General features: G+C 44.2%; 2 protein-coding genes across 3 annotated transcripts in view; both read right to left on the reverse strand.

Moving 5' to 3' along the window:
• The window catches only part of DYNC1LI2 (dynein cytoplasmic 1 light intermediate chain 2), a 39,064-nt gene extending 37,810 nt beyond the window's left edge, over positions 1–1,254 (reverse strand). The window contains exons 1-2 of one of the 2 annotated variants that reach the window (XM_050923189.1): positions 1,099–1,254; positions 67–140 (exon numbers count right to left, since the gene is read on the reverse strand). In XM_050923189.1, the coding sequence (XP_050779146.1) occupies positions 67–140; positions 1,099–1,193 (169 nt within the window). In that variant the 5' untranslated portion in view covers positions 1,194–1,254. The remainder of the gene's footprint in view (positions 1–66; positions 141–1,098) is intronic. The other variant, XM_050923190.1, reaches the window with a different exon arrangement.
• An 11,423-nt stretch (positions 1,255–12,677) lies between these two features.
• The window catches only part of TERB1 (telomere repeat binding bouquet formation protein 1), a 61,225-nt gene continuing 49,889 nt past the window's right edge, over positions 12,678–24,013 (reverse strand). The window contains exons 16-21 of the mRNA XM_050922209.1: positions 22,084–22,254; positions 21,451–21,540; positions 16,912–17,028; positions 16,333–16,445; positions 14,571–14,786; positions 12,678–12,902 (exon numbers count right to left, since the gene is read on the reverse strand). Coding sequence (XP_050778166.1) covers positions 12,876–12,902; positions 14,571–14,786; positions 16,333–16,445; positions 16,912–17,028; positions 21,451–21,540; positions 22,084–22,254 — 734 coding nt within the window. The 3' untranslated portion in view covers positions 12,678–12,875. The remainder of the gene's footprint in view (positions 12,903–14,570; positions 14,787–16,332; positions 16,446–16,911; positions 17,029–21,450; positions 21,541–22,083; positions 22,255–24,013) is intronic.

Below are 24,013 nucleotides of genomic sequence, written 5' to 3' on the forward strand. Positions count from 1 at the left end.
ATGTGCACAATACTTTATTATTTCTAAGAAATCCAACCGTCTCCACTGCTTGAAGACACTACTCACCAAAAACAAGAATGTTTTTGCCTGATGGTAATTTAGACCTGGACCGGGTGGAAACTTCACTCAGTATTGAGGACCTATAGGGACAGCATTACTTATTAGTTTGCCAGTGGGGCATCCAAAAAGAAAGATCAGGTAAATGTCAGCTCCAAAGCCCTTATGAGCAGGTATTTAAGCAGACCTGTCAAATGTCATCCATTCAGAAAAGATATCTACCAGCTATGAAATCTCTAAATAAAAATATTCAAGACAGATACCTCACTCAGATAATCTGAAAGGCAGCTTCCAGAGCTGCTCACTTTTATGAAAACAATGTTGCACTGTCTCAGTGACACATTCAACAGCAAATCGTTTTTTACAAACTTGAACCTCTAATGAAGAGGCCTGCTAATTGTAAGAAGACCTAAAGCTATGACTGCTGACTGCCTGACTGGTACTAACCTATGGTGAAGGCCTTACTCTGTTGCCTTTAACAACAGGAGATGAAATCAGACACATTACTCAGTGGTGAAAGAAAGCGTAAGGGTTGGGAGACTACAGAGCATCCTCAGCTCTGCCATGATTTCCTATCTGACTACACGCAAGTCATTCTCTACACCCCACCCAGGAAGTGGGGAAGCGCTGTGGCCAGGGCTGCCGAGGGGCTTCAGTCCCTGAAATCTCTAAGGCGCAGGGAGAGTCCCCCGAGGGGGGCCAGGCCAGGACAAAGCGGGTACGAGCCTACGCGCGGCGCCCCGATATCCAATCCCTCCTCCCATCCACTGGGGCAGCGCAGGCCCCGCCACTGAGCCCCAGCTGTGCTTCCGAGCCGCCTGTCCGCCGCAGGGTGCTGGGGGCCCACGCTGCACCAGCCATCGAGAGCAGCCAGGCAGCAGGGCCCTACAGCCGCGCCCGGCCCCCCCTGACACGCAGGGCCGTGGCCAGGCTGCCACCCCACTCCCCTGGGCGTCCGGGAGGGGACCCCGCCCCACTGGGGGAACCGCAGCCCCGCCCGACACTGGGGAGCAGCCGAGGCCAGCCCCCGGCCCAGCTCACCACAGGTTCTGCCCTTCCTCCTCCTCGCTGGGGATCTCGGCGGCGCCGGCCGCCTCCGGCCCCAGCAACTTCTTCTCCACCAGCACCGGCGCCATCTTGCCAACAGCAGCCGCGGCCACCACAAAGAGTGACCTCACCCGGGCCCGCCGAGGACCCGCCTGACGGGGTTGTCCGATGCCGCCGCCGCCGCCGCCTCCCACCCGGGGCACACCACGCCCGCTCCCCGCACAACCCCTCAGCACTACAGCCCGACAGAGTCCTCGAGGCGGGGCCTGTGGGAGGCCCGCCCCCGGACCGCGCGCCGCTTCGGTCAGGCAGCCACGCGGGCACCTATGAGTTCAGCGCTGGGAAGAGCCGCCGCCTAGCGTCCTGAGGAGCAGCGCCCCCTAGCGCCCGCAGAGCTCACAGTGTCCGCAGGGAGCAGCGCCCCCTAGCGGCCGCAGGGCTCTAAACAAAGCAGTGGAATTCTGAGAAATCCATCTGTATCTCTTTTTACTGTGCTCCTTGCCACGGATTCTGCCATGTTGCTAAGGGAGGGAAATTAGTGGTTCTTAGGCTTTTCCTTGTCCCAGTTGTTGCTGGTGACTGAGTGCTGGAAGAGACCATTTACTTCTGCTCACTCTAACTTCCAGTTGCTGAAGAGGAGTGAGGTTGAGAGGAAGAGTTTTGCTTTTTCTCTCCCCAGCCCTTGCTCTCAGCTGCTAGGTGAGAAAGAAGAAGTTACTCACCTTGTGCAGTAACTATGGTTTTTCAAGATGTGTGTCCCTATGGGTGCTCCACTGTAGGTGCGTCTGCGTCCCTGCACTGCTGATCGGAGAACTTCGGTAGCAGCATCCACTGGGCACGCACATGCGCCATCTTTCCTCATGCTGCGCCAGGAGGCTAGCCAGCACGCGGGGGCTAACCGTCCTCAGTTACTTTTCTACCACAGAGTCGTAAATGAGAATTCCAAAGGAGAAGGGAGAAGGGCAGGTTGTGTAGCACTCATAGGGACTTACATCTTGAAGAACCACTGTTACTGCACACGGTGAAAGAGGAGGTTACATTAGGAATGAACTTTGGATGTGGCCTGAGTGTAACCGTGTCTGGGAAGAATATTGTGTAAGGGGGATGAGACATCAGAGCTGCTATTTCCCCTATTCGTCTAGCCGAGGTAATTGCTATCAGAAACGCCATTTTCATTGATAGGTATGTCAGCAAACTGGTGACATAGATTTGAACATAGATTGAAATGAGGGCCTGGTCAGCCTTTTCAGTACCAGGTTTAGGTCCCACAAGGGGTAGGAAGTCGAGTTTGAAGGAAGTGGTTTGTTATGCCTTTAAGGAACCTTTAGATAATTGGGTGTGATAGTACTGAGTGCCCCTCTATGGGCTGGTGAAATGCTGTGATAGGTACTAGGTGTACCCTGAGAGAACTCAGGGATAACCCAGTTTTTTTAAGGGTCAGAGCATATTCCAGAATATGTGGGAGATTTGCTGATATGGGAGAGATTGGTTGGGACATGCACCAAATCTGAAACCTGGACCACTGCTGCAGATAAGTGCATCACACGGAGGGCTTTCTACTGTGTAATAGAACTTCTTGTACTTCCCTTGAGCATGAGCTTTCTACATGCTGGAGCCACCTCGGAGCCATGCTTTGAGATGGAGAATCCCCCAAGCTGGTGTTAGACCCCCAAGTTGGGCCCCAGGGCCAGACAACGGGTGCTCCGGCCTCCACCCCCCCCAACGGTTTTTTCCCCCAGCCCCCAGAACTGCCACTGATCACGTAGCTGCTCGGAAAGCAGAACTTGTGACAGGAAACAGCACCTTGTGGTCGGCCGACCTGAGGAGGGGAAGTTCCCCCACGACAGTCGCTTCCTGGGTAGGGATGCTGGGGCCCGATTGCCTCCCTTGTATGGGCATGAGCCACTCGCGACCCCGCAATTGGCTTATCATAAATTATGACGAAAAATTCGCTATATATTGCCGGCCCCCTCCCGGGGACGGGCGGAGAGAACACGAATTCCCGTCGAACCGTATCCAGGCCTGATCACCCTGAAGATCTCTCTCGGCTCACGCGTTTCCTGAAGCCTGACTGCTTGCCGGCCGTAATGAAACTTTCGTGGTTTGTATGTGTAAGTAGAATTAGCTGTTAAGTATAACTGTGCTGCTAGATAAGAGGCAAAGACTGGTTCCAGCCGCCCCAAGGCTCCTGCTAGGGGAAACCCGTTGACCAGGAACCCTTGAAAGCAAGGGGGGCCAGTCAAGCCTCACGACCTGTGTTTAGTGAGATTAGCTGCTGCATTTATGGTTACTAATAGTACCAATATCACTTTTATTAACCCCTGGGACGACCTGCATAATTACTGGGACTTAGAAAAATACCAGGGCCAGCTTCTATTTGTAATTGTAGTGTTTGTGTTATTTGTTCTAGTATTATATTGTAAGCCCAAGTTGTAACTAATCGTGTGGTCCCTTATCCTTATCTGTGACTCATTTAATAAATCCTCAATCTTTAACACTACGACTGATTGCTTGCGTTATCCCCGTCGCTACCCTTGGGCACTTGTCACCCCCCCCCAGGGCATCCAGTAATCGAACCTCCGCCCTACCCCAACGCTCATTACCCGGTAGATAACGGGCACCTGGTGGCCATATCGGTGGAGCGAGGGGTGAGAGCAATCTGTAAACAACAGCTGGGATGTATGGTACGCCCTTTGTCCTGTCAGAGGATGTGCAGAGTGGTCAAAAGGAAGATCATCGGGCACATCACGAGCTGCATCAGGTAAGGGAATCAGGTCTGTCTTGGCCAAATAGGAGCAATCAGGATTACGTGAGCTTCGTCCCTCTTTATCTTTAGCAGGAGAGGAAACGAAGAGAAGGTACAAAGGTCTTTGTCCCGGGGGAAAAGAGAGCATCGTCCCATCCCTGCTTTGGAGCAGTATTGTGGACACTTCTGGTTCTGGTAAGTGGCAAACAGATCTGAGGAAGGTGTTCCTCACTGTGAGAACAAGTTGTGAAGTACTGTCTGGTGCATCTCCCACTCATGGTTGTGTGGGAATTTGAAACTGAGCTTGTCCGCTATCGAGTTCTGTGTGCCAGGGAGGTAAGCCACAGACAAGGTGACATTGTGAGAGATGCACCAGTCCTTAGCTTCATTGCTTCTGCACATAGGGCGGGTGACCTGGCCCCTCCTTGGAGGCTGATGTAGTACATGGAGGCTATGTTGCCCATTATGATCTTCATCTGTGATCCTGCTATCAGTGGAAGGAAATTAGTGCAGGCATTCCTGACCACTCTCAATTTGAGGAGATTGATGTGAATCTCCACGGGTGACCATTTGCCTTGTGTTGTGAGTCCTTTTAAATGTGTGCCCCATCCTATGAGCGATGCATGGGTGGTAAGGAGCGATGATGGTGACGCCTGCAAGAAGGAAATCCCTTTGCATGCTATGGCTGGGTTATTCCATCAATCCAGGAAGTTTTTGACCCGTAGCAGCAGTACCAGGAGGTGTGGGTGCCAGATTGTGGTTTTGGTGCCAGCAGTGCCGAGGATATCAAGAGAGATGGTGATCACTTTCAGCTATCCCTGGGCTCACTGAAGGGACTTCCCACTCTCTTTTTTGGCCCATAAGAGGAGTCCGCATCCCATTTATTTGACCCACTGTCCTACAAAGTTGAAGGTTGAGGTGGGGGAGACTCACCTGCCAGAGGACTGGGGTAGGAGAGCCACCTCCATAATGATAATTTTTTTGTCGAAGCTCTCTGTCCTTGCAGGGTCTTTGGCGGAGATGCTAGCAAAGGGAGCACTTCTGCTCGATGTGGCCCTCACCAAGGCAGCAGATGCAGTGGTAGTGCTTGTCCATGACCAGGATCTCCTCATTACAAGTGCAACACTTCCTGAAGCCCGAAGACCTGAGCATACTCTTGTCTGGGGGTTCCCCTACCACTGTAAGTTGACAAAAGTCTTTTCTTCATCTTCTTCTTTTTTTCTGGCAATGGCCAAATAAACAGTAAAATAGGGGAAAGAAACAAAAGAGGCTTCAAAGGAAACTAAAAAGTAGCAATTGTAAAAGAGTTAACAATCTGCAAATGGACAGCTAAATTTCTGTCTCTAGCCAAGGGTGGTAAGAAAGAACTGAGGTCTGTTAGCCTGCACACACTGGCTAGCCTCTTGGTATAGCAGAAGGAGAGACTGCGCATGTGCGGGCCCAATGGACACTGCTACTGAAGTTCTCCGATCAGCAGCGTAGGGACTCAGGCACTTCTACAGTGGAGCACCCATAGGGACACTCCTTGAAGAACATTGGTGTGGCCAACAGTAATACTATTACTGTGAATGTGGGAGGACAAGGAGGTTTATATATAAATTCCTGGGCCATAGTTACCAAAAGAGAGGTGCGAGCAGGAATATTGTCCACACCTTTGCTTACTGGTCACGGCCACAGCCATAGTTCTTCTTCTAGAGGGGTAAGGGTGGGGTGCCAGGAACTAAAAGACCAATATGTAAGTATATGAGGCTTCAACGGTATCCTGGAGGAAGCGTACAAAACAGCTAAAGGCACTTGATGGTAACAGTTTCTGTGTTATCCTATTGGCAGTTGGTGAGACATTGATTTCAGGGTGGGATAGAGGCTAGAAGGAGGCCATAGTGTGTGATATCCCATACACTGCAGGAGTTTTGTGAGAAATGTCTAAGAACCTTTTTCAATCCAGTCACTTGAAGTCCTGATGATAGCATCCTCACTGCAGTACTATATAAATGTATCCTTTCTCCTCTCTGAGAGATTAAGCAGTTTGACTTAATAGAGACAAGAAAATAGAATAACGTTCTCATAGAAATTTTAAAAAGTAAACAAGGAAACTAAATCATGGTAAGCCAATCAAATTTCCTTCTTTGATGGGCCTAGTAGATGAGGGGGGAGGGGAGTAGACATGATATATCTTGATTTTAGTAAGGCTTTTGACAAAAACCTACATGACATTCTCATAAGCAAACAAGATAAATGTCGTCTAGATTAATTTCTATAAGATGGATGCACAATCTGTTGAATGACAATAAAAACAATTATCAATGGTTCAATATGAAACTGGAGTCCCACAGGGGTGAGTCCTGCATCCCGTACTATTCAATATTTTCATTAATGGCTTGGATAATAGAGTGGAGAGTATGATTATAAAATTTACAGATGAGAGAGATTGTATGCACTTTGGAAAACAGGAGTAGAATTCAAAATGGCCTTGACAAATTGGAGAATTGGTCTGAGTTCAACAAGATGACATTCAATAAAGACAAATGCAAAGTACTCCACTTAGGAAGGAAAAATCAAAATGCACAATTGTAAATGGGCAATAATTGGCTAGACAGTAGCACTTGCTGAAAAGAATCTGGAGGTTATAGTGGATCACAAATTGAATGAGTTATCAATGTAATGCAATTGCAAAAATGATAATATTCTGGTGTATATGAACAGAAGTGTTGTACGTAAGACACAGGAGGTAATTGTCCTGGTCTATTCGGCACTGGTGAGGCCTCAGCTGGCATACTGTGTCCAGTTCTGGATGCCAAGCATATCATTATAACAAGTGGAAGAATGAGGTTTCCTTTCTATTACAGGAAAACACTTTCAGTTTATTTGCATGTTGGGTACAAGTTGTGTGACCATGGTTATAAATTATTTCATACTGTAATTTTAAACCTATAAAATGTACATGATGTTTTGAAACACTGGGGTAGGGAGAAGAGGAACTATTGTCTTGGTGCTTAAATGAAAAAATTAAAAACAATTTACTTGATTTAAACTAGATGTACAACACATTTACTTATCTTCCCAAATAGCCCCACTGAAGAGGACACCATTGTCCTTGGATCAAATTAGTGGCAAAGTTTATAATTTAATATTATTTTGGTGAAGTAATGTTAGTTTCTAGTCACTTCAAGCCTCTAAATCTCACTAATGTAATTCCCATTTCTATGTGTGAGAAGAAGAGAATGATGTTTAAATATTTGTCTTCTTCAGCCATTAGTCCGCATTAGAAGCGTGTTGTTATTATGATCCCCTGACAATGTAATTCTTTCCCTTCTTCATATATACTAATTGTAGCCTAATCAATTCTCATATAACAGATTAGGTTTCTCCACTAGCAGTTTATTTGGGTTGGACTCAATCTTTAATAGAAAGAAGCCTGACAAGAGTTTCCTTAAAAAGGGCCAAATTCTGTCCTCATGTGTATGCCACTCCCAGTGACTAACTTTGTCTCTGATTGGCCCTGATCTAAGTTCTTAACCTTGCTAGCGTGAGCAAGGATGCTGGAACAATTTGTGTAGTGGGGATATTGAGAGCCATTGAACTAAACTGTGAACCCTGTGTATGATGGTAACCACTTCAAGCCAGGGGGTGCAGCAGTACTCCAGCACCTCTGAGCATGAGTAGCATCACTGAGCGGAGTATTAATAGTAGTAAAGTTAAGCATCTTTATAAGCGTATGAAAGACCTGGGTCTTTGAGGGTATGTCTCTCAAAGAACATCTTTTGTAACTTTTTGAAGAAAGATGCTTATGATGCATTGATTCAGCCGATACAAAGCAGTTACTGTATATTATACAGAGCTAAAAACACAACAGCTACAAATGTTAAAATACCTATTGAGGATTTTTGAAAGACTTTTTGCAGCAGAAAACTAAATGTAATTTTCAGTTACAGAATTACGTTTTCCCCCATGTAATGATGTGTTAGTGCAGTATTAAGAAAACTGCACACCGAATAAGGAGAAACTCGTGTTAACTAACTACAGAATATTAACATTATTTGCATGTTAAAATTAATGGTATCAGAGCCTCTATATAATTTGAACTAGAAAATAAAAATGAAATATTAAACTTATCAATGAAAAATGAGGTTACTAATACTTTCAAAGCATTCTATAAATATGACATAATCAGAGCAAATAGTGGCTTTACCCAGATTTCTGAATGTCATATGGTAATCTGTTCAATTGTAAGCAGAAGTCAAATTTGATTGTAGTTGCATTCTAATAATTTAGTGTAACATTTAACTAATTTTACATGGTACTCTGGACAGCTCCCCAGCCAAGGCTAACAGACAAGGACTATTATAGCTGAACTCACCAGGGACACACCTAATCTTCTGTACAAAAAGTTCTGACCTTCTCTTAGGCTCTCTATGTAGAACACTCTAAATAATATATTAATTTTACTAATTTACTTCAATTTTGCTAATTATCAGTATAAGACTTTCTGAGCAGTCACTCTAAACGCTTATACACTTAGTAGTGCCCATTTACAGTATATAGTTAGTCTTTTGTAGCATAAATTTAAACAGCTCTGAAATGGGACTCTTGTATGTAACAAAAGATACGTTAGAAAGCTTGTCTAACCTACAACCCTATTTCTTTCTCTAAACCTCCCATATGTTGTTTCTAGACTCTGTAAGGTGTGGAACTCTGCTACATTTGTTGCTCTGACATCCTGGCAGCTTTTTTTTTTTTACATGTAATGGTTTTATTAGCTTCTGTAATTTTCAAAAAAGTTTTTCCTTGAGTATTTACACTAGTTTTTCAAAGCATAAATTAGTTGGGGACCTGGTGTCACTATTCATAATTTTGCAGCAAAAATGCATCTACAGAGTTATGGAGACGTTGGGAATGGACGTTGTCTGTAACTCTGAAATGATCTGTAACTCTGGAGAAGAGGTTACGGACTTCAGGCACATGGGGGCTTGGGGCTGAAGTCGCAGAGCAGGTGGGGGGTTGGGGCCCTGGATGGGGGGCATGGTGGAGTTGGAGCTTCTAACCATTGGGGCACCAGGACTCCAGGCAGGGGGCTCAGGAGCTTCAGGGCAGCGGGCAAGGAGCATGAGCTCAGTGCTTTAGACCTGGGGGAAATGCTGAGGCTCGGGGTTTCAGCCCCACAGATCTGCTCCCATTTTCAGTGCCGCAGGGGGTGCCGGAGCTCAGGGCTCCACGCCTGGCTTCAGAGGGGAGGGCATCGGCATGCCAGGGCTTGGGGTTTTAGCTACGTGGGAAGTGCTGGGGCTGAAACTGGTGCTCCCTTCGCAGCTAAAACTCCGAGCCCTGGCGCCCCCCACAGGGCTGAAGCCAGGAACAGAGCCACATGGCTGAAGCCCAGAGCCCCAAACACCCTCCCTCCCGCAGTCTAAAGCCCTGAGCCCTGGTGCTCCTGAGGGACAGAAGCTCTGAGGGCCTTCCCCCCGCCCAGAGTCCTGATCCCCCCACCCTGCGGCTGCAGCTCCCAAACCCCTGTGGCTGAAGCCCCGGGCTTTGGGGCTAAAGTCCCAAGGCAGTACAGTATTTGCTTTTATTTAGTTATTTATTTTTGGTCTGCACTGCTGCCTGATTGAGGATTTCTGATTTCACATGGTGTCCAATTGACTGGTAAGTCCATAACTCTAGTGTTCATATCTTTGAGATTCTGCCAGGGGCATAGCCACGGATGTGCTGTGGCCCATCCACTTAGCATCCAGGCCCACCCAAATCTGAGCAGGGTGCAGTGTTGCTACAGTGGCCCAGAGCGTCACTTGGGCATGTGAAATCCAGGACTGAGCTATGTGCACGCCCTTCCGAAAGCTATGCTCTAGCAGCTCTGCCTTGCCATTTCCTGAGCCGCCCCATATGTGTGCCCAACTCAGCAGGTGAAGCTCTGTGTCTGGGGGCACCAGGGCCAGGAAGAGGGCCTCGTGCTGGAGGAGAAGCTGAGCTAGCACAGTCTGTCATTGGCTGCCCACCCGAAAGTTGGGGCCATGCGTTCTACTGTATTAACAAATTTGTCATTGTTAAGGAATACACCATTTTATAGCTGTGAAGGAGTTGACTTCCCTGTTAGCACCTCCTTGTGGCCAGGCATGGCATAGCAGCTCTCTTCCCACTGGGGACTTCCTGCTGATGATTGCCCCACCTCTGTGGTGGTCTGCATCTTCCTGTGACTCGGCCCTCCATCCAGGTCACTTTAAAGTCTCTTCCTTTCCAGGGTAATCCATGAACAAAAAGAAGGGGGAATTAACACAAATAGGAAATGGAGGGTAATTATTCCCTCTCAGGGTACATCAGAATTTGGCTCTCAGGAAAGGGCCATTGGGGAGCACTCATCTGAGGAGCTCCTACCTTCAGTCAGCCCTTTCCTCAGGAGTTGAGGGTCTGTTCCCTTACTGGTTGTGGCAACAGGTATGCTTCTTTGCTTCTCTTTTAAGCTCCTCCTCTATGCATGTGCATGTATTGCAGGTGTGGTATGAAGCTGCCTGAGCCCAGAGCAGCTCTTTAGTCTCTTGTTGTCCAGAGTGGGGTTTGTATAACCCATCACAATAGCCTGCTGTTCTTGGCCCGCCTGAAGTCTTGTAGTGCATTATATAAGATCACAACAAGCATGGCTGCTTAAGTCTAACACTAAATTATTTACTCTTATTGATTTGTGACACCTCACATGTGACTCAGTACAATATTACAGAAAAGGACAGATTCTCCTGTTGTTACATGAGTAACCTGATTGACATCAGTGGAGTTACTGTTCCAGAACCTTTGCTGGTGTAAATGAGTGTAGCATAATGGATCATTGTATTTACAAAGTTAAAGAATTTAGACTCAACACACACAATTAAGTTAGTGATAACAGTCATGTTAGTGGGCATATAGAAAGTAGATTAAACTGGGACAGGCATACATATAGCAAGAGTTTCTTTAGAGTCACTTGAAAATATTGGCCTAAAAGTCCCCCAGGGAAGAGGACTACTCACGGTGCACTAAGTGAATGTAATTCTTTGCAGGATTGTGGGCAGAAATTGAAGCTGCTAAATGGGACATTACGTAATTGTCACACTCTCTTTGGGGTTCTCAACAGTGAGGATGGAATTTGAAAATAAGCTGTCATAAATTGTAGGTACTGTTTTATATCTAACTACTTGATTTTATGTATGTTATGACAAGTTCTATCAAAATACTACTACAAGAAGGTAAATTTATTTTTCTATGGAAACACAATTTATTGTTAGATGTATTATCTGCTGTTCAGCTGTGGTATACAATGGCTTTATTCATGTGCAGTTCTAGCTCTATCATCAGATTTTATGACAGAGTGAATGAAATACAAGATACACTTCAACCCACATGTCTCATCTTGGTATTAAAAACCTCATCCTTTTTTAGACAGCTAGATAAATGTGGATCCTATTCATTCTTCTTTCTTGTTCAGATGATCAGATAATTAGTATTAGTTACTGAGGGTATGTTTACACTGAATTAGACACCCAAAACTGGCCTATACCAGTTGACTAGGTCTTATGCTAAAAGGCTTTTTAATGGAGGTTTAGACATTCAGGCTTGTGCCTGGGTTCAAGTCTCTGTGGGGTGATAGGGTCTGAGCTCAGGCTGCAGCCTAAGCCTGAACATCTACATTGTAATTAAACAATCTCTTAGCCCAAGTCAGCTGCAGGTGTCTAATTGCAGTGCAGGTATACCCAAACTGACTCACCAGCTGATGCACCACCTCGTGGCTTGGTGCCGTGTTATAGGGCTTTCTCTTTATGTAGCCCCACTGGCTGGCCATTCAGGTCTGCTTCTAGCCCACCTGGTTTTGTGACTCAGCACTCCAGCCAGGTCGTATTTAGTCTCACCCCTTTCAGGGAAAACCAGAGTTCAACTCAACAGTACTGCCATGACTGTACATCAGGTCATCAGCTCAGATCCTTTTATCAGGGTCTTCATGCTAGCCTCCATTGGTGAGGCTGTACCAGAACCCCGTCCCTCCCTCCACCCTGGATTCCAAACTCAGGGAGCCTGTAACAAGGGGTTGTTCGTCTCATCAGATCTCTTGCTGGTTCTGTGGACTGCTTCCTATATCAGCCCACCTTCTCAGGAGGGTTGCATTGTTGTCTGGGATCTGCTCTAGGGTTAGGCCTCTAGTCCCAATTTCCAAGGTGACAAAGGAACAAAAACTAAATTAACAGAAATAAAAACTAGCCCCAGCCCTTCTATCCTGCAAGGGTCTTTCAACCACTGTATTATGCTCCACATTTGCAGGAAATCTAAAAGAGCTTGGCTCTCTGGTTTGCTTATTTCTGGGAGTTGAGAGTGAGACATCAGTCCAACCTCCCAGGGCGGGGGCCTTCTGATCAGGGCTTCTCCTGGCATTCCCAACACTATTACTACCATGTCTAAAGGGAATACAAGAACACTAGCTTAAAGTACCCACTGCTCTTCAAAGAAAAGGAAGAATGGCTACTAACACAAAAAAATGGAAATTAAATGAACATCCAAAACAGAATTAGTTTGATAGTAAGCTCGTAAAGACAGGGTCCATAACTGAGATTTATAAGGGATTGCATATAAGTAATGTTCTAAAAATAAAAATGGCTACATCCTGCTTTCCTATTCATTCTGGTATAGATGTACATTATAATTGGGCTCCTTCAGCTTTAGTAGCTTTCAATATTAGTTCTATATACACTCACAGCAAGGTTAGTTTGTGACACAGATGCCAACTTTCCTTGGGTTTTTTTTGGGTGTGCCTCTGTAGTACAGTTAAAGCATTTTAATTTTCCTGGTATACATTTTATTTAATGAATGTACATTAGCATTCTGAAAATACCTATCAAAATATGTTTCATTTAAGTCTACATCAGAGCCTAGCCCTATACAAATTACAATAAAATTTCTGAAGTGAAATATGTAGAGTGCATATTAACAAATACCTAACTCATTTACACTATAATTCTGTCCTTTAAACTTCCAAATTCTTTAGCAGAATATAAAATACTTTAGAAAGATGTTACAGATCTTCCTTATTTTCATTCCTCTGTAAAATTAAAAAAAAAAAAGTAAATGTCTAGACAAACTGGTATTTTCAAACACTAAATTGTGATACAAGATCTAGTACACATTATATAACAGGGTTAAGAGGAAGAATACCTGATAGTTGTTCAAAACATGCTTCAAATACACCTCTACCCTGATATAATGCTGTCCTTGGGAGCCAAAAAATCTTACCGCATTATAGGTGAAACCGCATTATATCAAACTTCCTTTGATCCGCCGGAGCACGCAGCCCTGCCACCCTGGAGCACTGCTTTACCACGTTATATCCGAATTCGTGTTATATCAGGTCATGTTATATTGGGGTAGAGGTGTATTAGCTAATCAAATTATGATCCTTCATACGCTTGCGTAAGGGGTAAATAAAAATCATCTTCATTTTACAGACAGAGAAAACTGATATACACATAGAGAAACTTGCCTCAGGCCAAACAAGTCACTGTCAGAGAGAAATTAGAACTCAAGAATTCCTGGCTTCCAGTCCCTAGTCAATATGTTGGACTATCCCAGGGATTTTGGGTGAGATTATCACTCATCCTGGCCCTTGTATTCTGAGTAGTGGGGCTGGAATGACACTAAAGAGTTCTAAAAATCCTAGATGTAGTTCTCTCCCAGCACAGGGCTTGAAGAAGACAGTCACAGTGAGCAACAGGCTCCTCCAGCTAAGGCAGCCTACTATGGTTGTCTTACAGCATGGCTACACTTGCAGATGTAGAGCGCTTTGAATTAAACCAGCCTTCATAGAGCACAGTAGGGAAAGCGCTGCAATCTGTCCACACTGACAGCTGCAAGCACACTGGCATGGCCACATTAGCAGCTCTTGCAACGGACACAGAGCAGTGCATTGTGGTAGCTATCCCAGCATGCAAGTGGCTGCAACGTGCTTTTCAAATTAGGGGAGTGGGGTGGAGTGTGATAGGGAATGTGTTGTGTGTATGGGGGGAGAGAGAGAGTGGGTTTTGGTGGGGCTGAGAGCATGTCAGCATGATGTCTTGTAAGTTCAGGCAGCAGCAGACCCCCCTCTCCTCTCCACCTGTCTCTATCACATACAGCATTCCACAGTAATGGTTGCTTTGTTTTGGAGCAGATAAGCATGCCAGCTGTCAAAAATGGAGCTTTCAAAGGACATATGGGCATGCCTGCCGTGATTCCAAAACAATGACAAGAGTGGCCACTTGACTTGGGATTATGGAACATTTCCAGAGGCTGATCAGAGCGCAGTAATGCAACACCTCGTTCACACTGATGCCTGGGCATTTCACCCAATGCACACCAAGTGTTAATCTTCTCACCAAGGTGGAGTAGCAGAAGAACTCTAGGCCTGGAGTCAGAGTGTTCTACGTGCCTTGTCAGCGTGGACGGGTAGTGAGCTGGGGTGCCTGGGGGATGATCTCTAACTCGCAAGTGTAGCCAAGCCCTCAGTTACAAGAGGGAGCAGTCTGAACTGGGAGGGCACAAAAGGTGCCTTACAGTCACTTTAGCCCTTTTGCTCCCTGGGCTGCAACTTCTGTGACGTGTCTCAAAGACACAGCACAAAATCTCACACTTTTGTCATTTCACATCAAAACTGAAAATGCAATTAGAGGTTACAATTCAAATCAGTTTTTAACTTTAGCATAAAGAGACTATTAGAAAATTAAGTTTCCCTTACATGTGTCTGTAACTTGTGGTATTTTTTAGCAAGATCAATGTTTGTCCGTCCTTTCTGAAATGGGTAGGACCACAAAATTGAATTCCAGTGATAGCCCATTTTCCTTACACCACTCAAAAGATAGTTTACTTCTTCTGTTGTAAAATCTGTCCGGGTTCTTCGTTTACTCTTTTTTAAAGCTCTTGCATGTGTGTCCAATGAAAGACTTTCAGTGCTCTGTAAGTATTTATTTTGACTTATTTAAAAATTATGTAAAAGTATATAGCATTGAAGTGAAATACCATTTAACATAATTATTAAATGTTAGTTCTTATATTATAGAGGCCTACAGAATAACTGAAGGAGAGGTTACTTATCCTGTACAATAACTGTGCTCCATGCACTTTTGAGCAGAGATTTGGTAGCTGTATCTGGTCTGCACATACACCCTAACTATTCTTGGGCCCCCTACCAAGGATATATAGGGCAGTGTTGGGTGAACCATCCTCAGTTCCTTCTCTACCACAAAGTCCCTTCAAGACAAGACTCTGATGCAAAGGAAAAAGAGGACGGATAGTGGAACATCCACAGGGACATTACTCAAAGAATTCCAGTTACTGTATAGGGTGAGCAATCTCTCCTTCAAGTTATGTCCCTATGGGTGCTCCACTTCAGCTGATTCCTAAGCAGTACTCCCTGAAGAAGGTGGAAGCTTCAGAACCTGCTCTGAGATTGTCTGTAGAACTGCAGTACAAAGATAGCATCTGTCCTGGAGGCATGCAATAAGGCATAGTGTTTTGAGAAGGTGTAAATCAAAGGCTCAGTGGCAGCTTTGCATATTTCTGTAATGGGCACATTCTTCAACATGGAAATGGAAGTAGATTGAGATCTAGTGGTATGGGCTATAACCCTAGGAACAGGGTGATTAGCAGCCTCATAACAAGAGAGGATACAACTTTGGGTGGAAACAGATATCCCTTTAACTCTGGCAGCAAAAGAGCCAAAATTCTGGGTGTGGTCCTTAGGGTTTGGTCCTGTCCAGATAAAAGGCCAACACACCCCTAATGGCTAAGGTGTGGAGAGCAGCTTCCTTCACAGATTGTACAGAAATTGCTAAATTAGCCCAATATTATGATTTTTCCAATAAAGGGGAGATGGAGGTGAGAATCTGAACCTGGTCTCATGTTTGGTGAGGCTCATAGTCCTCCTGAACTGCTGCCTTGACAGCAGAATAGCCAATGCATGTGCAGTGTCTCTCAGAGACTTACCTCCTTAAGCTCTGTGATTTACTGCCTATTAATGAAACTAGAGGCAGTGACGGAAACTATGGCAGGGAGACGATTTCTGAAGAGCCCTGTCCCATCCTCCCTGCTCTGACCACATTGACCTGCCTAGCGTGCCCCCTCACCAGGGGAGCACCCAAGCCCCAGTTGTCCCATCCTGACTCAACCACCTGTCAGCCCCAGCCCTCCACTCTGTGGCCACAGGGACAAGGTATTGGGCAGAAGGGGAGACCCAGGGGTGGTTAAAGGAGAGTGAAGGGCTGAAAAAAAAGTAGTACTAAATACATCCCTAGTATAAGTGGGTGTAACTGCACTGACAATCAACGGAGATGTACCTGTTTACACTAGGGTTCAACTTGGTCATTCATCCTGGTGCTGGGTTCCTGTTACAAGTGACTACACTAATAACAATAAAGATATTTTAAAAAACCACACAGGTATTGACTTTATTTGGATTTTTATGCAAATATGTAATGGTATTATCTGGCCTCACAACTTACCTCATCTTCATCAAATGAATATTTATTTTTCTCATTCAAGCCTTGATATTCTGTGTAGTGTCTCTCTTTGACTGTTTGTTTCCTCAAGTGTGTGTCTTGGTTTGTTTGGAGAGCTGTGGAGTTATGAACAAGGCCATCTGTTTGTTAATTTAAACTAACTGAAATCTAAGATAGAACTGAATGGGGTAATCTGAAGCAGCAGTTCTTCTAACAAAAGTTGAAGTGTGAATGTTACTTATTTTATAAATTCTAATACTCAAATAATATAAAAGTATCTTTTCTCTAGCATTAAGGTTACATCAATGTCACTGATGCATTAAATATGCAAGGAGTTATATCTTAGGTGCAGCAGAATTAACTAACCAACAGATGACAGAAGATCATGCTCACAAATCACATCTGTATTTATTAAAGTTGAAAGATAATAGTATATATCATTTTAAATTTTCATACTTTGATCTCCAATGATAAGCATAGATCTGTGAAGCACAGCCAGTTGCAATGCCCTCAACCAGACACAGAATAAAATTGATTTTACAACTTCCAGAATTCTGTGATTAATTTGATGGTAATACTCACTTTTTGTGTATGTAGGTATTAAGTTATATTTTTCTTGGAAATTAATATTTTTGTTGAAGTTGTCATCTATATTTGAAATACTACTTTGGGTTTTCTTCATAGGAGTCAAACGAATACCTTTTAATAAACAACAAACAAGGTAATGATTTAGGAACCAAAATTCAAGGGAAGACCCTCTTCCCACCTTTATTATTAATTTAGCTGTGCTGGACTAGAAGAATGTGCTAGGCAGGAAACCTTTGCCTTCCAGATGCCATGTCATATCAATCTAAAGGGCTTGATGACTTAAAAATAATCAGTAATTTGGAAAAGGTTATGCTGGCAGGCCCACAGTCCCTCTGGGAAAAAATGATAACCAATTTTGGAGTCTGGAGAATAAATGAACCAATTAACTAGTAACTTGGTATCAGCAATTTGTTAATTTGGACACTAATATAAACCCAAGATTTTCAAAAGTAAGAGCCTAAAGTTAGGTTCTTAAGTAAGTGGCCTGATTTTCAAAAGCATTGAGCATGAATTGACTTCAGTGGGTACTGCTGCATGCTCAGTAAATTTGAAAATCAGGGCACTTATTTAAGAGCCTAAATATGGATTTTGGAACATAACTTTGGGCTATTTTTAAACTATGGTCATTAATAATACAAAACAGTGTCAGTCACTAGCACTGTATGGATATGGTTGGTGCTGTGTCTAAGATACCACAATCACTTCATTTTAAGTGAGAATCCCTCATGAATTATCTTAAAAGTAGAAATAAGAGTTCTGATATTTTATGGGGTAAACTGACACACTGATCCACACCCATTAGACTGAAATGTATTACAGAGAGATTGTGAACTAAATGTAGAGGCTGAGATATGGGCTGGGAGTTTCAATCCAATTCTTAGTGCAGATTAGGGCTGTCGATTAATTGCAGTTAACTCATGTGATCAACAAAAAAAATTGTGATTAATCACAGTTTTAATCACACTGTTGAACAATAAGAATACCCTTTAATAAATTTCAAATATTTTGGATGTTTTTCTACATTTTCATATATATAGATTTCAATTACAACATAGAATACAGAGTGTATATTATTTTTTATTACAAATATTTGCATTATAAAAATGATAAAGAAAAGAAATAGTATTTTTCAATTCGCCTCATACAAGTATTGTAGTGCAATGTCTTTGGCATGAAAGTGCAACGTACAAATCTAGGGTTTTTTGTTACATAACTGCACTCAAAAACGAAACAATGTAAAACTTCAGAGCCTACAACTCCACTCAGTCCTACTTCTTGTTTAGGCAATCAGGAAGACAAACAAGTTTGTTTACATTTACAGGAGATAATGCTGCACTCTTCTTATTTACAATGTCACCAGAAAGTGAGAAGAGGCATTTGCATGGCATTTTTGTAGCCGGCATTGCAAGGTATTTATGTGCCAGATATGCTAAACATTAGTATGTTCCTTCGTGCTTCAGCCACCTTTTCAGAGGACTTGCTTCCATGCTGATGATGCTCGTTAAAAATAATAATGTGTTAATTAAATTTGTGACTGAACTCCTTCAGGGAGAATTGTATGTCTCCTGCCCTGTTTTACCTGCATTCTGCCATATGTTTCATGTTATAGCAGTCTCGGATTATGACCCAGCACATGTTGCTCATTTTAAGAACACTTTCTCTGCAGATTTGACAAAACGCAAAGAAGGTACCAGTGTGAGATTTCTAAAGATAGCTACAGCACTTGACCCAAGGTTTAAGAATCTGAAGTGCCTTCCAAAATCTGAGAGGGATGAGGTGTGGAGCATGCTTTCAGAAATTTTAGAAGAGCAACACTCTGATGCAAAAACTACAGAACCCAAACTACCAAAAAAGAAAATCAACCTTCTGCTGGTGGCATCTGACTCAGATAATGAAAATGAACATGTGTCGGTCCACACTGCTTTGGATTGTTATTGAGCAGAATGTGTCATCAGCATGGACACATGTCCCTGGAATGGTGATTGAAGCATGAAGGGACATATGAATCTTTAGCGCATCTGGCACGTAAACATCTTGCTATGCCGACTACAATAGTGCCATGAGAATGCGTATTCTCACTTTCAGGTGACCTTGTAAACAAGAAGTGGGCAGCATTATCTCCTGCAAATGTAAACAAACTTGTTTGTCTGACGGATTGGGTGAACAAGTAGTAGGATGGAGTAGACTTGCAGACGCTAACATTTTACATTGTTTTATTTTTCAACACAGGGTTTTTTTGTACATAATTCTACATTTGTAAGTTCAACTTTCATGATAAAGAGATTGCACGACTGTACCTTTATTAGGTGAAAAATACTATTTCTTTTGTTTTTTTACAGTGCAAATATTTGTAATAAAAATAAATATAAAGTGAGCACTGTACATTTTGTATTCTGTGTTGTAATTGAAATCAATTTGAAAAGTAGAAAACATCAAAAAAATTTAAATAAATGGTATTCTATTATTAACAGTGCGATTAATTGCATGATTACTTTTTTTAATCACTTGACAATCCTAGCGTATACATCACACCAAGATTGCTCTTATCACAGATGGCACCAGTAACCAATAAAGGGAAAGAGGCTAAAGAATGAATGAGCCATGAATATTTAACTCCCTTCTCATTCTGAAAGTTGTTGGTACATGTCAGGTTTATGCAAATGATTGGGAGGCAGTTTCAGGGGCAACTGCTGCTGTCCTGCACTGTACCTGTTCTGTGAATGGGTAGAAGACTTCAGCCTCCTAGGTTATCAAGCTTTTCATTTCTTGAGGTCACTAAATTCCCTTTTTTTGCATTTAATATTTACGATACAATGCTTTTGCTCCAGGGAAAGTGCTTTAAAATACTGTAAAAATTCTGACTTTGTACTTACTAGTGTAAATTCCTTACTTTATTCACAATTGTGAATATGTATAGATGAAGTCTGCAAGAATATTCTGATCTTGTTGTAACCTGTCAATGTGCATTTCAACAAAACTAGCATGATTCTTCTCTCACATCAGTGGAAATCAGGGGCAAATCCACTGAAGTCAATAGCTTGGTCTACATTACATTTAGGGTGATTCACACTGCCTTATGTTGACATAGTTGTGCATGTGTCTGCACTTAAATTTGTCTCCCACTAATGAAAGTGCTCAGAAACAGTGATGCAGTAACACTACCTCCCTAAGTGGCATTGAGCCTGGGCAAATGTACTGACGTTGATGCAGTGTGAGTGTAGACACTTATTTATGTTGACCCTAAGAATCCACCCCCTTTGCTTCACAGATATTATGCAGGACACAGCTGTCAGGTATAACCATTGGGATGTTTTTTTCACTGAGATCCGATCTTGTGAGTAAACAATGCCACTGTCCCTTCAACCTACTAAAGCACATTTAGCTTCACCTACAGGTAGATGAATCCTTCATTGGTGCTGTCAAGGTGGCTGGTGTACGGCTTCATGAGTCAGGAACCAAGGGGTATGCTGGGTCCCCCAGGATCACTACAGGCATTTCAACACTGCCAATAGTAATCTCCCAGTCAGGAAAGAAAGGCCTTGCTTGCAGCTTTCTGTGCTCAACCTGACCCAGATGTTTTGGGGCCTGTTAGGAATTGTGCGGTGCTTGATGTATATCTATGAATATAATAGTCAATGCACCTACTGATTTTGTGGTGTTTGCTGTACATTTCTGATTATTACTATCACTGATCCAATGAGTTGTGTCACACTGTACAGTAACAAGTGGGTGCTTTCATAACTACTAGGCACTCTGCAGCATATTTTCTGTGTTCTTAAAATCCATGCATCATGCACCTTCCCTGACCAGCCAACACAGATGTCAGTGAAGCATCCGTGGTGATCTGCTAACAATTGCATAACTATAGAAAAGTAGCCCTTTCTGTCTATGTACTCTGTAGCAAAGTGGTCTAGTGCCAAAATAGGGAGATGCATGCCCTCTACTGTTCTACTTCCACCACAATTCGGGAACCCCATTGCTGCAAATCCATCCACTATCTCCTGCTAATAAAAGCAAAAATGCCTATTTCTCTATTTCCTGCTATACCAAAATGAGATACCATCTTATTATTTATTATTGGAGTGACATAGTTATGCTTAATATTGTAGAGTACCCAGAGGAGGACATAATTCCCCACACAAAAGATCTTACAATGAAATCTTGCACGGGTATGTCTACATAGCATCTGGAAACAAGCTTCCAAGCCAGGATCCACAGACTTGTGTTAGTGGCACTCATACTAACATGCTAAAAATAACTGGGTAGACATTGCTTTTACATTGTTGCTCAGGCTGGAGCTCAGGCTCTTAAGGTGGGAGGGCTTCAGAACCAGAGCTCCAGCCCGAGCCAGAACATAAAAGCGACAACATTTACGTGGCGGTTTTTAGCATATTAACACAAGCCCTGATACAACAAGTCTGGATCTGGGCTGGGAGGCTTATGTAGAAATGCCCCTTGTGTACCCATGCAATAAAATTACTCATACAATAAGAAGTTTTTGCATGAGCTTCAGTTGCAGGACTGGGCCCTTACTTTGGAAGTTTTCCTCAAGATTTTTTCTGCTCTTGAAGGTTGATGACTCTGTATTCAGTCTTCCTTTCTTAGCTGGGGTCAACAGTATTTCTGGAAAGCACAGGACAAACGTTTTATCATCATCATAAATGCTAGCAGCTAAAATCTTTCATTCTAAAAATCCAGTCTCTCTTTCCAGTAGAAAGCTACATGTATTTGAGGATGCAATTTCCCTCACCCACCATCTAGATCAAGAGTTCTAAGCCTCTCACATCCTTGAGGAAGTGATACTGATATAAGAAAGGGCTTGTTGTGCTGTCATGCACTCATTCACTCTTTCCTAATGGTAGAAGGCAGGGACTTACTAATTCTGGCTAAGAGGACAGACAGCCTCATCCAAGTTCATAATGAGGATATACAGCCAATTACCAAGGAACACATAAGAGAGATGTACACTGTAGTTTCTACTCCCAGGGACCGGGGTCTAATTATGATCTCACGTATACACCAGTATAAATTATGACTAACTCCAATTAAGTTAATGGAGTTACACCAATGTAAGAGTACTAGATTAGAATCAGTCAAAACATATTACTAATTACAAATAGTTTTTAAACTATACCCTTATCTATTATAAAAAATCTTCATAATTACTCTTAAAAGCCTCAGAACTACTGTTATTACAGATAACCGATTTTCTTAGTCCCCTTTTATATCTCTCTTCAGCTTCCAGAATGACTTTGTGACGATCACACTGATGTGGACAAGTATGCAAGATCTTGCTAAAATTTCTGCTATTGAAAGGCAGTCCTACTGTTATACATCCTGGAAAAAAAAAACTATGTTGTAGAAATAGCATATATAAAATGTAGATGTAGGAAATCTATTTGTTAAAAATGTCTTCAAAGTGGTTTGTAGAGCTTATGCCACAGTCTTTCCAAATAGTGACATTTATTTTAATTTCCTTCTTTTATGTTCTGCAAAGTTCAACCTTGATGCAGTCAGCAAACCCTTGTTCTGAAGCCACAGCATACATTTCTATGAGCCACTACTAAACTCAGCAGATTTGTTGTTTTGCCCAAGAAGGGTTCAATTTGTTCTTAGATTTCCATGTACAGGTCAAGGAATACTGGCCCTAAAATTTATATTTTTGAAAATGCTTGTTTAACAATTTGTAGTAGCTCTCCAAAAACATACACTTGTTTTTATTAAGTCCATGGAAAATAAATTATATCCACAAAGGGCCAGATTATTTATAGACCCTGTGTAGAAGTGCAAGGAAGGTACAGGACAGAACACAAGGAGCCTCTGTTCCCTTTGCACACTCACATTGGGGCATGGATGGTGGGTGAAGCTTTCCTCTTCTGGCCAAGGCCCCACCCCTTCCAGCCAAGGCCCTGCCCCTGCTTACTGCTCTCAGTCCCCCGTGGTACTGGCTGGGGAGTTAGGGGACTGAGAGCTCTGCCCTTCCCCCCATGGCTCTGGCCAGAGAAGGGGGGGCTGCCAGCTCAGTTGGGGACACGAAGGGATTCAGCTGAGAGCTCTCAGCCTCAGCTGGGACCATGGCAGAGCTCTTGGCCCTGGCTGGAGCTCTGAACCCAGAGCCCCTCCCCCATTCCACCCCTTCCCCTGTGGCCACGCCCCTGTTCTGCCCCCACTCTGCCTCTTCCCCCAATGTTCCACCCCTGCTCACTTCTCCCTCCACCTCCTGTGTCCCCAAGACCAGAAAAGCTGTGCCCGCACCCAGGGCCGGTGCAAGGAAGTTTCGCGCCCTAGGCAAAACTTCCATCTTGCGCCCCCCCAGCCCTGCAGCAGCTCCTCGCCCTGAAGTGTGCCCGCCACCCCCGCGGCAGCTCCCCTCCCCCTAGCCCGAGGAGCCCGGCGGTACCTCCCCACCCCAGCTCACCTCTGCTCCGCGTCCTCCCCGAGCACGCTGTCCTGCTCTAATTCTCCTCCCAGGCTTGCGGCGCCAAACAGCTGATTGGCGCCGCAAGCCTGGGAGGCGGGAGAAGTGAAGTAGCAACTGCGCAGTGGAACCTCTGGGCTGCCGGTGGCACACTGACCCAGGCATGGGTGGCAAGTTTGTAGAAATTTTGGTGGTGCCCAGAACCTGCCCCCCAAACTCCGCCCCCACTTGCCTAAGGCTCTGGGAGGGGTTTGGGGGGAGAGCTCTGGGGTACAGGCCCTGAGCTGGGGATTAGGGTGCAGGAGGGGTGCAGGCTTTGGGATGGAGTTTGGGTGCTGGGTGCAGGCTCCGGGCTGGGGCAGGAGGTTGGTGTGCAGGAGGGGGTGAGGGGTGCAGGCTTTGGGATGGAGTTTGGGTGCAGGCTGGGGGTGGGGGTGTAGGAAAGGGTGAGGGGTGCAGGCTCTGGGAGGGAGTTTGGAGGTGGGAAGGAGTGTGTGGGAAAGGGGAGGTGGTGCACGCTCTGGGAGGGAGTGCATGCTCTGGGAGGGAGTTTGGGGATAGGAGGGAGCGCAGGGGGATGAGGGTTGGGGCTGAGGATGAGGGATTCATGATGTGGGGGGGCTCAGGGCTGAGGCAGAGGATTAGGGTGTGGGAGGGCTGAGGGGTTTGGGTGTTGGA

The sequence above is a fragment of the Gopherus flavomarginatus genome, chromosome 14 (genome assembly GCF_025201925.1).
Source record: "Gopherus flavomarginatus isolate rGopFla2 chromosome 14, rGopFla2.mat.asm, whole genome shotgun sequence".
Lineage (NCBI taxonomy): Eukaryota > Metazoa > Chordata > Testudines > Testudinidae > Gopherus > Gopherus flavomarginatus.